Genomic DNA, 15642 nt, shown 5'->3' with positions numbered 1-15642 from the left:
TTTGTTACTAAAACTTAAAAACTTAAGTCTATTTATTTTCTTCATTTCTCACTTGCTTTGATCTTTATTCAGTACTGAACTAGCTGCTACCTGGGAACAACAACAGCCCAATTAGAATAAGGGTCACAAAAACCTTGTTGAGGTGGTTTTTGAAGAAGCAAGCAGGAAAAACACCTAGGAAAGCTACTGAATAAAAGCATAGCTTCCTGGCAGAAAGAAATGTAGATGGAATTTTAAGGGTTCAAGGAACTGAAACACATCATTGAGGTGAAGCTATGTGATGAGTGTAACTTTCCTCTTGGAAAGGGAAAGGGGCCAAAGCTTTGTCCAGCAGGAAAAAAAAAACCAAAAAAAACCCCCCCAAAAACCCCCCCAAAAAACCAAAAAAAAGCTGAGAAAGCTTCCTAGTAGCCGTATGAAATTCATAGAAGTGGTTGCTCTTCTTCAAGCATCTGTCCTCATACTCAAATGCCATGGCAGTTTGGTAAGGATGGGACATTTTTCAAGGTGGCAAAGTTTTGTTGGTTTGCTTGCTTGTGGATTCAGCGTGTGCCTTCCCAAGGATATTTTTTTTTGGGGGGGGGGAGGGGGAGGAGGGGTGTCATCAGTTTGGGACTGACAACAGTGGCCAGTAAGAGATGGACGCAAGGAATAACAAGCATAAAGGACATGCTGCATAGCTGCCTGAGTCTGGGAATAATCCCAAATAATAGTAAGGAGGGGCATGGAAACTTCGGCACTACAGCGATCACCCAAAGCCCCTTGCTGCAGCCCACCTTTGTGTCTTCGCCTTTTCTTCACGTGTCACCTGCCAGCCAGTCTTCCCCTTAGTTTTGATGCCTGATCCTGCTTTCAATTGCTCCATGAATGAGCTGAACTTCAGGTTATAGAGCTGCTGTATGAGCTCCGGGAGAGCAACTGAACTCCTCTTTGCTTTCTCATGCAGTGGCAGTTTAATCATTCTTTACTTGCCTTTTATCAGGTTTTTGCCTCCCAACAAACATACATAAATAAATCCAGTGTTAGGCTGGCTAAAGGGGTATTATTTCTGTTGTTTGTTTTTTCCCCTTCCTTAAAACATGTCATTTACCATCATCTGGCATTCTTTGCCTCCAGGCCAGTCCAGACCCTCCTCCCTTTGCTTCCTTCACCTTTGTACTGGCCTGAAACTACTGAACCTGCCCAGCACTCAGCTGAAATCCACACTTACTTTTCTCCCTTTGGCATTGCTGATACTGTTTTTGTTTATCTCTTTCCTCCTCCCTCCCCTCCCTCTTCCCCTCTCTCTGCCTCCTCCCCTCCCCCCCCCCCACCATTCAAAAGCGTCTCAAAAAAAAAAAATCTTCAGTGTTCTCTGCAAATCCAACACTCAGCTGTAGATGAGTCTTTTCTTCCTGCTTGCTTTTTTCTTTTTTTTTTTTTTAATCCAGACTGTCTCACCTGCAAAAATGAATACAGCTACAATCCGCAGTCCTGAGGTCAAAGTCAACATGCCTCAGACAGACTGCATCCACCACCCTGCTTTGCCAGTAACCACTGTGGGCATGGGAGCTGTTAGGGAGATGAGGGCATTGAACATGAACACTGAGTACAGTTCTGGTCGCTGCACACCAAGAAGTATGACACCAACAAAAGACAGGTACAGGTAGAGAAAAGAGAACGACTGTATCGGAGTCGTTCTGTGTTTCCAGTGAACCAAGGCTGAACAGCTGTTAGGACTCTTCCACTTAAATAGTAAATAAGGTTAGGCCAAGCTGTAAAAATCATTATTAAAATAAATACAGAGCATGCAATAGAAGACCGATGCACTAAGTAAGGTTTAAAACAGTAATCTTGTTTTTAGATGTTTAGTACTATTGCTGCTGACTGCTGGACACTGAAATCAGGCATTCAGAGCACAGCAAGGCAGATAAATGGGTAATAGACATGTAAATGGCTCGTATGGAAATTCTCCTCAGCACAGGTTGCTCTTTTAATTCCCTTTACTGGCTTTACCTTATTTAAATGCTCACCTTTTATTTTCAGAGTCTGCTGTGAAAACTGCTACACTTCGCTCACAGTCCAGGTCACTAGGGGGAAGCAGACTCATTTATCTCTTAAATTAGCCCCCTCAGCCACTTTCTCAAGCTTCATGCTTCTCTCTTGCTGCTCATGAGTGAGTTCAGAGAGACTCCACAACACACAAGAGAACAACCACAAACTCCACTTTCACTTACAAAATCAAAGACACTGTCAAGGTCACTGCTGTACTGTGAGTCAACAGCAGTCAGCATGAACTGCACTCTCAGCCTTTTCTTCTCACCCAACTGTATCATTTCATATTTACATTTTAATCCGTAAGCAGCATAGCAGTAATTTGGCTTCTAATGTGCTGCAATACAGGGTTCACTTGAGTAGTGCTCCAGAAATACAAATACTTTTATTATTATTTTAATTTACTTTCACACCACACTTGCCACACACCATACTGATGAGAAGGCATCTTAAAAAAAGATGTCACCAAAGCCTTCTGTCATTTACTCAAAGATAGCTGAACATGGGGGCTTATTTCTTTGAACCAGGAGCATGAAGGGCATGAAAGGAAATTTTAAAACAAGTAGCTGTAGATTAGACTGGTTTTGATTGCACTGATGAAAGAGTTCAAAAACTTTATTGACCTATAACCTGATTAGAATATGCCAGATGAGAACCAAATATTGTACAGAAAGTTGTACAGAATTTTTTTACATAGAAAACTTTACATATCTGTACCATATACATTTTGTCCATCTGAAAAAAATTTCTACATCCATTGTAATACAGAATGCTTGACAATCTTGTCTTTAACCATCAGAGCACAATTCACAGTATGAATACATTTCCAATAAATTTAACCATCCCCAAACCATGCCAGATTTGTTACTTCAATATATTCAACATTAAATTCTGTACATAAGAGTGAAATCTACATCAAACAAAAAACGTGTGACAGCAGACACAACCTAGACTTGTTTGCAGTGATTCAAGTTCCAGTCCTTGAAGGATCATCATTTCAATGGCTCATTATATTTAAAAGCCCTAAAACAAGTATATTACAGGTAGTTATGTCAGTCGTGATATTTCTATCTGTTCTTGACAAAAGTCAGCAACACTAACTTCTGGGCTACAATAAAACAAAACAAAAAAAAATCACAACCCCAAAAAATAAACCCGAACTTCTAGTGCATTTGGTAAACAATAAAGTGTTATAGGTTTTCAGCAAATCAATAATACAGAAATAAAACAATTCAGGAAGAACTGTATAGTGTTAAAGAGTTTATATTACAGACCTGCATCTCTGTACATTTTTCACAGAAAGATGATTACCAATGTCTCAGACAGCCTGAGTGTGCAAAAATCTTTGAATAAGAATATCAGACATAGCTGCTAAATATCTTTTACCATGAACAATAATTTCCATTTTCTTTTTACTATAAACATTTTATCCTTCAAAATACAGCTCTCCTGAGTTGTACTTCTTGCAGAAGCTCAAGCCTTTACATATATAGTTCTTTGGGTACATTTTACTTTCACACCCGCCATAAACATCTGTTGCTATACTGCTGTCTAGGACAGTAAAGGTACATTGCAGCCCATGCTGACACAAGGACTGTGCTAAAAACTGGCTCTATGCTCAGCAGGAGCCAGGTAAGAGAAACCGATAGAGATAATCCATCAGAAAATAAAGGGACTGGAGTGTTGCAAGCCTTAATTACAGTTGTAAGCATCTGTACCGTTAACCCTTAGATACACACTGCCGTACAAAGAAACCATTTTTATGGATACCCAGACAGAATGGCTCAGCTACCTGGTCCTTTTATTTAGCTGAGGAATACAAACTTTTAAGCAGAGCAATACTCAGTCACTATCTGCTACTGCTTGCTTGTTCCAGACTCGTGCTCTGGTGGTTGGGATATTTGAAAAACAACACCAATCCGGAGGAAAAACCTTCGTAGAACAGCTCTAAGTTCAGGAATAAGGTCAAACTGCATAATTTCACACAACAGAGGATAGTAGAACGATGCATGAGCCTTGAACTGAGGAGGTGAAGGTGGGGTAATGGGGAGGGAAAAAGAAAAAGAGGACAAGTTATTCATCATCAATATTACACAGCATGTGTATCAGGACATTATGCATCAATATACCTTGCAAAGCCTGTTATGAGCAAAGAATTTTAAATACTCTGCTAAGTCAACATGAGAAATCCACAAAGTGATGAGCAAAAACATCTTCGTAGCTGAAGCTAGCAGTGCTGCCACAAGGCTGAGCGCTCCATGACATATTCTGACAAATGCTCAGGAACTACACACAGCTCTTTGCTAATCCTTATTTTTCAAGGGAAAGATTTTCTCCTTTATCATAGATCAGTTAAATTATTTTAATTAGTCCCTTTCACTTCATATTTTAGCAAAGTTTTGCTAGAAATAGAAGAACGAAAGAGACATTATTTACTGTAGAATTGCTCAACTTTTTTTTATTTACAGGATATTTCCAAGTATTTTTAATAAAGTATCAGCCATTAACCCTTTTCCTCAACATGAGATGTAAAAACAACTTAACTTTCTAAAGGTTTAAAATTTTCAGATGCATGCAGTTTTAGTACAGTACTTTTGTGCTGTGCACAGCAACCATCAGTATCTCAGGTGCTGTTTTAATGTAGCCTCTTTAAAAAGAGACTATTTTGTCTATAGAGCAGTAACTTTTAAGTATACAACTGTGTGCAAAAAAAGTTTGAAACTAACTGTTTGGAAGGCTATTTAAACCAGTGTTTCAGATAATAAATACTTACCCTTTCATCACTTATCTTAAGGACTTTAGTCAAAAATAAGAGTAGTAGGTTAGTCCAGGCTTCCCGGTGACTTTCTGATGTAAGCGTAAGGAAATAACTCAGAGCCTCACTGCAGACACTAGAAAGAAAACACACAGTAACCATGCAACTAACATTTTATTTTGAGCTCTACTACAGAGACTGAGATTTGGCTTTGCAGTTACGCCACCAGTGTAGAATGTGTGAAAAAAAGTCCAGCACCATTTTATGAAAGCCTGATCAATAATAAAAAGCTTTGATTTTGCCCAAATCAAAGGCCTAGGACTTCAGTTTTAAATGGGCTTACAAAATGCAATTTGAAGCATATTAACTGCTCTCTGAGGGTATTAAAATGCAAGTGGCAGAACTATATGTGCACTTAAACACAAAATATCCTCCTCATGTTGATGAAACCAGGTAGATTTTCAGCTCTGCTCCTCAGTCTAAAAATCTTAAAATATTTCCATTGATTGTGTTACTACCATGGTTTTAAGCCCTCTTTTATTCCAACACTTGCCTGAGGATTTTGTACACTAAAAACAGTCAAGTGATCCTTAGTATTTGAAGTATTGAATAACCAACATGCCAAAAACTTGCACATGCCCAACAGCTCTTGAAGGTCACTGCTCACTTCTACAAATGCAAACATACTGCATGAGTCCCCCAAAATATCTGAGGTTACTGAAAGAGAAAAGTACAGTTTAGGTGATGGCTGCTTTTCTTTTTTTCTTCTTCTTTTTTTTCTTTCTTTTTTTTAAAGAACTTTAACTATCCCCCACGTACCCACATGTTACAAGAAAAGAGGAAAAAAGTGACAAAATTTGTTCTCTTGCATGTAAAACATGTCAAGAGAATAAAAAGAGAGTTGAGACAGTGCTAGTGAATGGAGGCACAGCACTCCCCATACATCAGAAAAACACCTAACATTGTGACCACCATCATAGACTCAGTAAGGTTGGAAGGGACCTCTGGAGATCAACTGGTCCAACCTCCCTGCTCAGTAGGGTCACCTACAGCATGTTTGACAGGGTTGCATCCATAATGTATTGACTCTAACAACTTTACTGAAAACAGAGGTGGCCCAACCTTTTAAGTAAAAATAAACATACAGTTTAATATCAGAGGTAAAAGCAACAGTTTCAGCTACAAGCATCTTACTTTAGTAGTCTTTGCTGGACTTCCTCCCACGCACTGGTACGGCTTTCATCCATGTACATACGAAACAGAATGCGCAACCCACAGGCAAGACTACTAGTCTCCTGTTTCAGGAGATTAGGCTTTGATTTGCCTTTGAAGCCTAGAGAAATGCAAAATATCCATTCAGACTTTTTTTTTTGTTGTTGTTGTTGCATCTGGAACTTCTCCTCGTGGTCCCTCCCCACTGAATATTTTTTACACGTAGACTGTTATAAGCACCGCCTTATATAATTTTTTGTGATATTCAGCATAATGGAGCACTGCTAACATTTAGCCTACGTATATACACCACACAAGCGTGTTTAGCATCTATTTTTGCAAGCTTCCAAGCAGATGTGAAGCCCATGTGTATGATCCAGTGCAATCCATCCACACCTTAACCCATTCTACAAATTCTTAAGCTTGGTTTTAATATGAACTTTTGATAGTCCTTGATAAATCCGTGCCTCAGTTTACCCAGCAGTATAGGTGCAGAAAAGCTGTAAAGCATGCTGCTGGCTTGCAAGAAAGCTTGAACCAATGAGAAAAAATGTCTGGTTTCTGAGAGGTAATTTAAAACTTGTAGCTAATACATACATTACCATGGTATTCCTTGTAGCTATAATGAGGCCATACCCTCTCTCCTCACCCTCTTTCTACTAGGGTTTAAAAAAAGATGGTTTGGGTCATTTTAAGTTTAGACATGAATGGGATTCCCTTGCTAAGAATTACATGCAATTGTAGTAGTTAGGTCACAGTTACTGTATGAATGTATGACAAACCGTACTCCAGAAACTTAATATCCAAGCTGATAGGTAAAAAAGATGAAGGCAGAGACAAACAAACTTACTTGTCTAAATTTATAAGAAAAGTTAGGGGAATAGTGAGGAATAAAATTCTAAAATTCAAGGCACTCTTGACAATGGATCATGTTGTTTCAATAACACAGCTATAGTGTAGTCTGTTTTAATGTTTGTTTTCAACAAAAACATCTAAGATGCTACTGTTTCCAAAACTATTACTGTAAGAACACAGAATCATCCACACTAACAAAAAGCAGTTTAAATATTTATATACCCTCACTCAGATTAAGAGCGTTTTGCATATGCGCATATTCATGCACAAAATAGGCTGTTGCATATTCATAGTATGTATTCACTGTTAAAATATTAATATAGCTGATTTTGGTGCAAGAAATAAATTAAATCACAGTGCTACACAGATTTTCTTTTTTCCATCAGTTTCAAAAATCTGCATACATTTCACCCATACATTTCTATGTACCTTACTCCCACCACCACCCTAACGGTTTTGGGGTGTCTCCGCAACTTCCATGTATAGGACTCAGACCTATGGCCAAGGTCAGCTTAGCTGCCGTATACACTGAAAGGTAAACCAGTGCTATCTTAAGTTTTTCAAATGGAACAGATATTTGATCTGCACAGATGAAGTCTCCTCCCCTTAGGGACTCCAAGGTTATAAAGTTACAGCCTGACATTCAATATCACATTCAGCAAAGTAATTTTTGATCTATTCTTAGGTCAATTCAAATCACAGTAACATGTTCTTGAAAAATATTTTTCTGAACTGACTGACTGACCTGCTTTCCAGAGAGCTGTTCTCTGCTCATTGTTTGAATTGAATGCTTTAGCAAATCTGTGGGATTCTAGTAGACAATCAAGAAGTTTGAAAAGTTGCTGTGATGTTAAAAAACGGTACATCCCTTGATCTTGTGTATCCACATGAACATCAAACTCCACGGCATCTCTCTACAAAAAGAGATTAACAGTCAAAATTCACAACTGCCTTCAGTAAGATACAATGATAACTCAGTCCTACCTTTTTTTCATCTTTAACTGTATGTAAAGTTCTATTAAAACTTGCATCCATATTCCAATTTCAGAAATCTCTGTGAACAATATGTATTTTTAAACTGCCATAACGTTCTGCCCCCGCATGGCAAATTCAATTTAATGTAAGATGTAGAAGATCTCAAAAGTCTGCTGGAAATTTTCTAGCACTTCTAAAAATTTTAATTTGGAAAATGTTGAAAGTGCTTCTGAAACTTAATCCACTACAGAAAATCTGTTAAAAAAATGATAATTGTCACTTCTGCTTACTTGTGCTGCTGCTAGATTCTCTGCATCCTCCTTTTTGCTAGTTGCTGGGAAGAATACAATGTTGTCGATAGTCTGAATGAGTTCCAGCTGTACAACGCACTTGATCAAAAGAGCAGCAAATAATTTCTGCTCTGGAAATTCTTAAAATGAACAAACAAAAAAACACAAACAAAATTTCTTGTCAACTTAAATGCTATACTTTTCTTTTTAAACCTTTCTTAAACTTACCCTGAAAATAGCTCATCTTCAGGCACATGTATAAACAAAACCTGAAATCCACTCATCTAAATTAGTCTTCTAAAAACAACGACTGATCATAGTCAGTTAACTGGCAGATTAAAAAATATATATATATTCTAACTTTAAGTTTGCCTGCCATATACAGGACAAGTATTCAGTGTTACTTAAAAATCAGCTAAATTAGCAACATTGCATTATAGCATCAATGTAACAGCAAGAAATAGAGGCTTAAACTGTCCACAGGCAGGAGGTGGCTTAAGGTATTATTGAGTCCATCCATGCTTGTTTGTATTTGCAGCAATTAGTAAAACCACTAGCATTTTATGCATCAACACAAGTATATGGTTTCATATACCTTCTTCCTCACATCAAGTCTAAATTCAACTGTTTATCACTGGAATCAGCTTCCGTTGCATTCTATAAAAAGAACTTTGTTCTTAGGAAAAATAATTATTTGTTTATATAGCAATATTAGGAGAGTAGTGTTTTCTGTATTTTACTTCGGGTAAGAAACCTGTAAATTAGCAGCTGAACTCCAGATTTGTAAAGCACAGGTCAAAAATGTGGACTTGCGTCCACAGGAATTCTTCCATGTTACATAAAGGCAAAAATTTAGCCACTGTAATTTTCTCCACATGATATTTCTAAAGTTATGGCTGGGGATATAGCTGAAGACATCAAATATCTGCTAAATAATACTCAGACAAAATATCAAACCATTAAGAAACACTCACTTGCTGTCGGTCTGGTTTTACTCATTTCTTCAGCTACTGTGGACCCTGCAGTGGGCTGATACGGACGTCCATCTGAAGATCGAGGCTGAATAGAATCATGGATATCTACTGACTTCTGTGAGACAGTATCCTGAAAAGAAAGCCAAAAAAAATTAACTTATAGAAAACTTTAGTAAGTAAGTTAATCTTAAAAAATGTTGTGGTCTTCGCAACTTAAGACATTAGCCATTTTGACATTACAATCACTTTTTCATTCGCTTTAGTGATATGTGATATTAGCATTCAAGAAAGACTCACTGAAAAGATGACTAAGAAAAAACTGAAGACTTAACAAGCAATAAATACTTAATTACATAGCAAAGTCAGTTTTCTCTTTTTTTTTGTATGACATCCGAGCATTTAACATGCGCTGTCCCAACCAAAGAGTTATTCTGACTTTTAATAGATTAAGCGTATCATAGAATCACAGAATCAGTAAGGTTGGAAGGGACCTCTGGAGATCATCTAGTCCAACCTCCCTGCTCAAGCAGGGTCACCTAGAACATGTTAGAGGGCCGCATCCAGGCAGGCCTTGAAGATCTCCAGAGAAGGAGACTCCACAACCTCTCTGGGCAACCTGGTCCAGTGCTCCGTCACTCTCACGGGGAAGAAATTCCCCCTCATGGTCAGGCGGAGCTTCCTGTGCTTCCATTTCTGCCCATGGCCTCTTGTCTTGTCACACGGGACAACTGAAAAGAGTTTGTCCCCGTCTCCTTCACACCCTCCCTTCAGGTACTTGTACACATTGATAAGATCCCCCCTCAGTCTTCTCTTCCCTAGGCTGAAGAGGCCCAGCTCTCACAGCCGTTCCTCACAGGCAGGTGCTCCAGCCCTCTGATCATCTTTGTAGCCCTACACTGGACTCTCTCCAGTAGCTCCATGTCTCTCTTGCACTGGGGAGCCCAGAACTGGACACAGTACTCGAGATGAGGCCTCCCCAGGGCTGAGTAGAGGGGCAGGATCACCTCCCTCGACCTGCTGGCAACACTCTTCCCAATGCGCCCCAGGATACCATTGGCCTTCCTGGCCACAAGGGCACATTATGAAGCTTGTTGCAACATGCTGATACTGGGAAATGCAGTGTCTTTCTTTATTTAATACGTAAGTTTCTAATAGATTCTGGAGTGACTGAGAATTTGTAATGGGTGAAGATGAGCACACAGCTGTTGAATGACAACTCCAAACAACATGAGCTATTACCAAACTTTAACCTTTACTTGCCTTTACTCCCTCAAGGATTCTGAACTGCAAACTCCTATTAATGTGTTTATAAGCACTATAGGAATTTACGACAGTAAAATAATTGGGGGGGGGGGGGAAGGGAGTGTGTGTGGAAGATAAACGCTGCAGGAAAATTAAAATCAACCGTGATACCCACTACTTTCATTTTGAGAAGCATTCACTGAAAGAGGCAGAAGTAATTCACGTAATTAATAAAGTGTTTTATCATTAACTACAACGCAGTTCTATATGGTAATTATTGTCCCTTTCAATAACCCAGCCTTTCTATTGACATTCGTTCTATAAATACAATTGGAGTCTACATACTAATATGCAGCATTGTAGTGCCAGCAAGATTTAAATCCAACCATAAAGTTTCTCTAAAGCACACACCAACCTGTCATCCAATAACAGTAACAAAGCTTTTCAAACTTCACTTGCTAAGTATAAATATACTTATATACTTATATACTTATACTTAGCTATTATGTCTATAGATATCATAATTTTTATATAATTATTAATAAATATTATTACTTCATTATTTGAAATATCTGAAGAAAAATTAGGTGCAAATATCTAACGTCTGAAAAAACTCTATCTTACCAAAAGAAAGCACCCAAAATATATCTCCTTTACTATTTATTATACGTCTGTTATTTTTGAAGATCGTAAAATGTTTTTGTAGTCAAAACAAAAAGAAAAATTTTCCAAAATTTGCATGTTAAAATATTTCAAAGACAAAAAAATTTCTATTTATTCACATGATTAAAACATTTACTATATTTGCCATGTTTTCATGTTATTGTATTTGACATAATGGATCAGAATTGTGGCCAACATACAGCTTGCATGCTTGATGCATCAAACCACTAAAAATATAGAATTGAGTCAACATATAGGAAGCACATGCAGTCACACTGATGCAGAACACCTGTACAATGAGCACCGGCCACCATAAATGTTTACTTTCTCTCCTAAGTTATGTTAACGCTCCATAAAGATAAACGGAGGCAGTCAGTCTCTCTTAACAGAAATGTTTTTGGCCCTTATCTTTATATAATTTCCTACCAAATGCTTCATTAACCTATAAAGAACTTTCTGTAACAATCTTGTGGGAATATCCAAAAGCTAAACTATTTCTCATCAGCAGTCAAGTAGCCACAGAGGTGTCACTTGCGGGCAAATTCTAAGTTTACATCAGCTTATTCTATCAGAGCTAAGAAACCTGATGGGTTTACATAGTTTGTTTTAAATTACTGTTCAAGTTGTGGTTACCAGTGAAAATTTGAAAGAAGAATGTCAACTGAATTCTGAAAATCTCTCTACCTCCTTTTTTTTATTATCATGACAAAGAATATTAAAAAAAGCAAAACACCACTCTAAATGCAGTATTACTTATGCCAAAACATTACCTAGAACGTACTCAGATAATGACCTACAGCCAACTTCTGCAAATCTACTTTGGATGTTGCAAACATCACTTTGCTTTCTCAATTCCTTGGCAATTTTAATCATTGAATAGTACTTTATCTAGAAAATACTTTTCCATCTAAGTCAAAAACTAAAATGTGGGTTTTAACTAAGCATATTTTCCATTAATTCCACATTGCACCATATTTGTACCAAACTCTTGCATGCTTTTAAACTATTTTTTGTTTTAATAGCTTACCAGTTTTTCTCTTGCATCAGAGGGAGATACAAGGCCAGCCTCCCCACTGCTTGGTCGCCAGGTCAGCAGCCTTGAAAACACAAAAGCAGTTCAAAATTAAGCAATTTGGAAATACAAATCAAAACAAATCATTGCATGACAAGAATGCACTTGAATATGGTGTCTTTTAAAGGTAAATTAATGGAAGCCAAAAAGTGATTTCAGATGCTTCATAAATTAATAAACTAATTAAAGTTTTAAAGGGTAAAATACATACATTTTTACCTTTTACATATATTAAAATAATTAAGCAATTTATTTTTTGAACTTCAGTATTTCTGCCAATTGCCCCTGATGGACAACTGGTGCCGTGGAGGTGGATTCATTTTCCTCTGAAACATCAGAAATTGGGCTTTGGGCCGAACACTAGTACTTTTCACACTGTCTTAAACTTCATTTGGAACAAGGAATGAATCTCCTTAGGCTAAATAAGCGTGGGGACATTTTGCCATCCTCTGTATTTGTAGTATGTTCCAGCTCTGCAGTTCCTCTGGGCATTTCCACTTAAAATTCATTGCTATTATCAGGTGTCATGCCAGTGGCAGCATTTTTGATCTGTTTCCTGTTCTTTTCTAGCAAGTTGCTGTCTTGAGCTGTCTTTATGCTTTGCCCTAAGCATAAAAAATTCCTACATTAATTGTAACTTATTAAGGCTGTCTCTACCTGCCAAGAATTGAGGGGAATTGGATTAAATAACCTAGATGGTCTCAACATCTCTGGTTCTGTCACATCCGCTACTACAAAGTGAGATTGAAGTTATTCATCATTATTAAGGTCTCAAACTCTTTAGCATGCATTTATGAAATAAAGCCTCAACCTGTGTGAGGCAATGCTTGAAGAATATCCAGGTACAAATGTCCTCAGTTAGCTCTTACTCATTTGTGTTAAGTATCCTAAACTCACAGATCATTGATCTCATAAGTTTATAAAACTAAGACAAATTCGGGATAAGGAAAAGAAAATCTAGAGGCACGTAACAAAGTAAAATGCCCATATTAGAGCAAAAGAATCAAAATGATTCTTGGAAGCTGTCAGGCTACCTTGAAGAAGCAGCTGCAGATTATTCTGGCTCAGAGGTCGTAAAAGCCATTTTATTGTATTTCGTGCTATAAAACCTTCTGCCACAGGAGGCATTGGATATAACGAAGGAGCCAACAGAGACCAGATTATTGTAATTTGTGCAAGTCCCCAATTCAAATCCCTGAAGCTCCCCAGGACACGAGGCCATTCATTCTGTCTTCCTCAGCACTAGCAAGACAAGATTTTATTTTTTTTCCTCTCACCAAGCTTCAAAAAGCTTCCAGAAAAAGTTATAAGATGAACAGAAATTAAACAAATAGAGGAATCAGAGAAACTATTAAAATGAAAGCACCTAGATGATCTAACATGAAAGCACCTAGATTATCTCTGGAGGTCCCTTCCAACCTCAACCCTTCTGTGATTCTGTGATCTTCACCTTAGTGATTGTGTGGAAGCCTGACAAGAGTAGACTTTGGGCTTTTTTAAGCACATGATCCTTATTGGCACTGCTAACTGAGCAACTATTTTAGCACAGAATTTTTTAGAGAAGGAAACAGTATTATTACAGAGCTGCCTCTTTGCAAAAAGATAGCTTGCCAAGAACAAGCTAAAACTAGCACTGCAACTAAAGAACGATTGCAGGCAACGGAGACCCTTAGTGTATTACACAACACCTGGAACTTCCTTTTTTTTTTTTTTTTTAAAAAAATAAATACTGACAAAAGAATAGATGTAATTATACCTGATCAGATTAATAAAAGACTGGTTGCCAGATGGAACTTAACATTCCAGATCTGACACCAAAGATTCATTGTATTTGACCATTTCAAAACAATTAGCAATAAAGCACCTGCCTACAAAACCTTCATATAGACCTCCACACAATTCATCTCTACATTCACTCCAACATAACCACTGTGTCACTTCCAGACATGGAAAAAGAAACAGAAAAGGAGCATTTGCTTCTACCCCAAGTGCTGGCGCAGTCTTCACATTGTCAAAGTTAAGACTGGGACAGTGAGAAAAGCTCCACTGCAAAAGGAAGGATAACTCATGGACTGAGATACACAAATTTACAGTGCAAGCCAAACCAGGAGTTAAAGCACCAAGAACCAGATGCCATAAAACAAAAGAGGAAACTATACACAGGGAGAAACAAATATCCTGTCTCAGAAATGGAAGGAAAAAAAATGAATACCAAGTCTCCATTAAAAATCTAAGTGAAAATTGGTATATTTGTGTTACCATGATTTCTTACAGCCCATCTAAATAGCTTTAGCTTCAATAAAATATGGTCAAAGTCAGGAGATGGGTTTGAACAGTTTTGTGTTGCCCAACATTTTTTTTGGAAAAAAAGAAGCATGCTTTCACTATGGGAAAGAAAAATGATTATGCATGCTCAAGGAAATACTCATGCATGTGAAACACAAAAGATATTTATTTTACCATGGAAAAGTTGGGAATCTCCCAGAAATACAAGAATAATATAATGATGCAAGATTTTTAAAAAGGCTTAGAAAGAGAGAGAAAAAGAGAAAGAGAGAGAGAGAGAGAAAGAGAGAGGTGGAGAAAAAAAGAACAGAAACTTGTGGAAGGGGTTAGATAACAATCTCAAGATAACTACTGTGCTTGAAAAGCCAGAGTGCCATAAACAGAGAGAATGATAAACATTTTCAAAGCAGACACAACTGAAGACAAGTGTTTTGAGTGTGTTTACAGATTAAGATCTCCAAAATTCTGCTATAAAATGGTTTCTAATATTCAACTGTAAGAATACCCAAAAGCAGGACATTTTGAGTATCTGTGGAAACCAAAGAAAATGTTCTGCAAGTGTTCACTTTAAAATCCTTCTACGTAAGGGATATAGTAAGTTAGGGTTAATTCAACTGAACTTTTACCTCCAGAGATTTGGTTTCAAATTTTACTTTTGAAAATTACTAAAATGAACAAAACATGGTTAGCTCCCAGATATTCCAGCTTTATTTTAATATTAATTTGGGGGTTTAATCTGCTACGTTAAAAGGAACAAAAGACTGCCCTGGAGAAGGTTCCCTCAGGCTTCAGTTTTCTTCAGGTCTGAACTAGGCAATATCACAAAGTAAAGGCTATGCACTAGTTAATAGACACAGGACATGGAGACTGTCAGATTTCAAAACAGGCAGTTTTTAACTTAGTTTAGGTGGGGCAGGGGAAGAATTCTACTCCTCGACATTACTAGAAGTGATTTCTTGTTATTCTGCTCCATGACGTGCACGCATAACATTACTCAAAATAATAGGGCTTTTTCCAAAGACACTCATAGGTACAGTTATGCTAAACACAGAGAAAGACAATTACCAAGTATGGAAGAGCATCTTAAAAAAAAAAAATTAGGATTTAAAAAACATAGGAAGGAAAATAATCATCAGCCACAGACCCTTAAATTAATTATGTTACTGAAATATTTTAGCTCACATTTTGTGGAAAAATTAGATTGCTTCATGTGTCTGTCAATAGAATTCCTCTATAAAACAAGAAAATGACTAAAGATTAGATAATACTTCTCAAAAAAGTCAC

The 15642-nt window shown here is 37.4% G+C and overlaps 1 protein-coding gene across 1 annotated transcript in view; it reads right to left on the bottom strand.

The window, feature by feature from the left end:
- Nucleotides 1-2616: 2616 nt before the first annotated feature.
- Nucleotides 2617-15642, bottom strand: part of ARFGEF1 (ADP ribosylation factor guanine nucleotide exchange factor 1) — a 92572-nt gene continuing 79546 nt past the window's right edge. Inside the window, exons 33-39 of the mRNA XM_062570302.1 lie at nt 12028-12097; nt 9096-9225; nt 8122-8261; nt 7602-7770; nt 5984-6122; nt 4808-4925; nt 2617-4055 (exon numbers count right to left, since the gene is read on the bottom strand). Coding sequence (XP_062426286.1) covers nt 3891-4055; nt 4808-4925; nt 5984-6122; nt 7602-7770; nt 8122-8261; nt 9096-9225; nt 12028-12097 — 931 coding nt within the window. The 3' untranslated portion in view covers nt 2617-3890. The remainder of the gene's footprint in view (nt 4056-4807; nt 4926-5983; nt 6123-7601; nt 7771-8121; nt 8262-9095; nt 9226-12027; nt 12098-15642) is intronic.

The sequence above is a fragment of the Rhea pennata genome, chromosome 2, assembly GCF_028389875.1.
Source record: "Rhea pennata isolate bPtePen1 chromosome 2, bPtePen1.pri, whole genome shotgun sequence".
NCBI classification, from domain to species: domain Eukaryota; kingdom Metazoa; phylum Chordata; class Aves; order Rheiformes; family Rheidae; genus Rhea; species Rhea pennata.
Note: the sequence above shows the minus strand (reverse complement) of the source record. Positions and strands in the feature narration are given on the sequence as shown.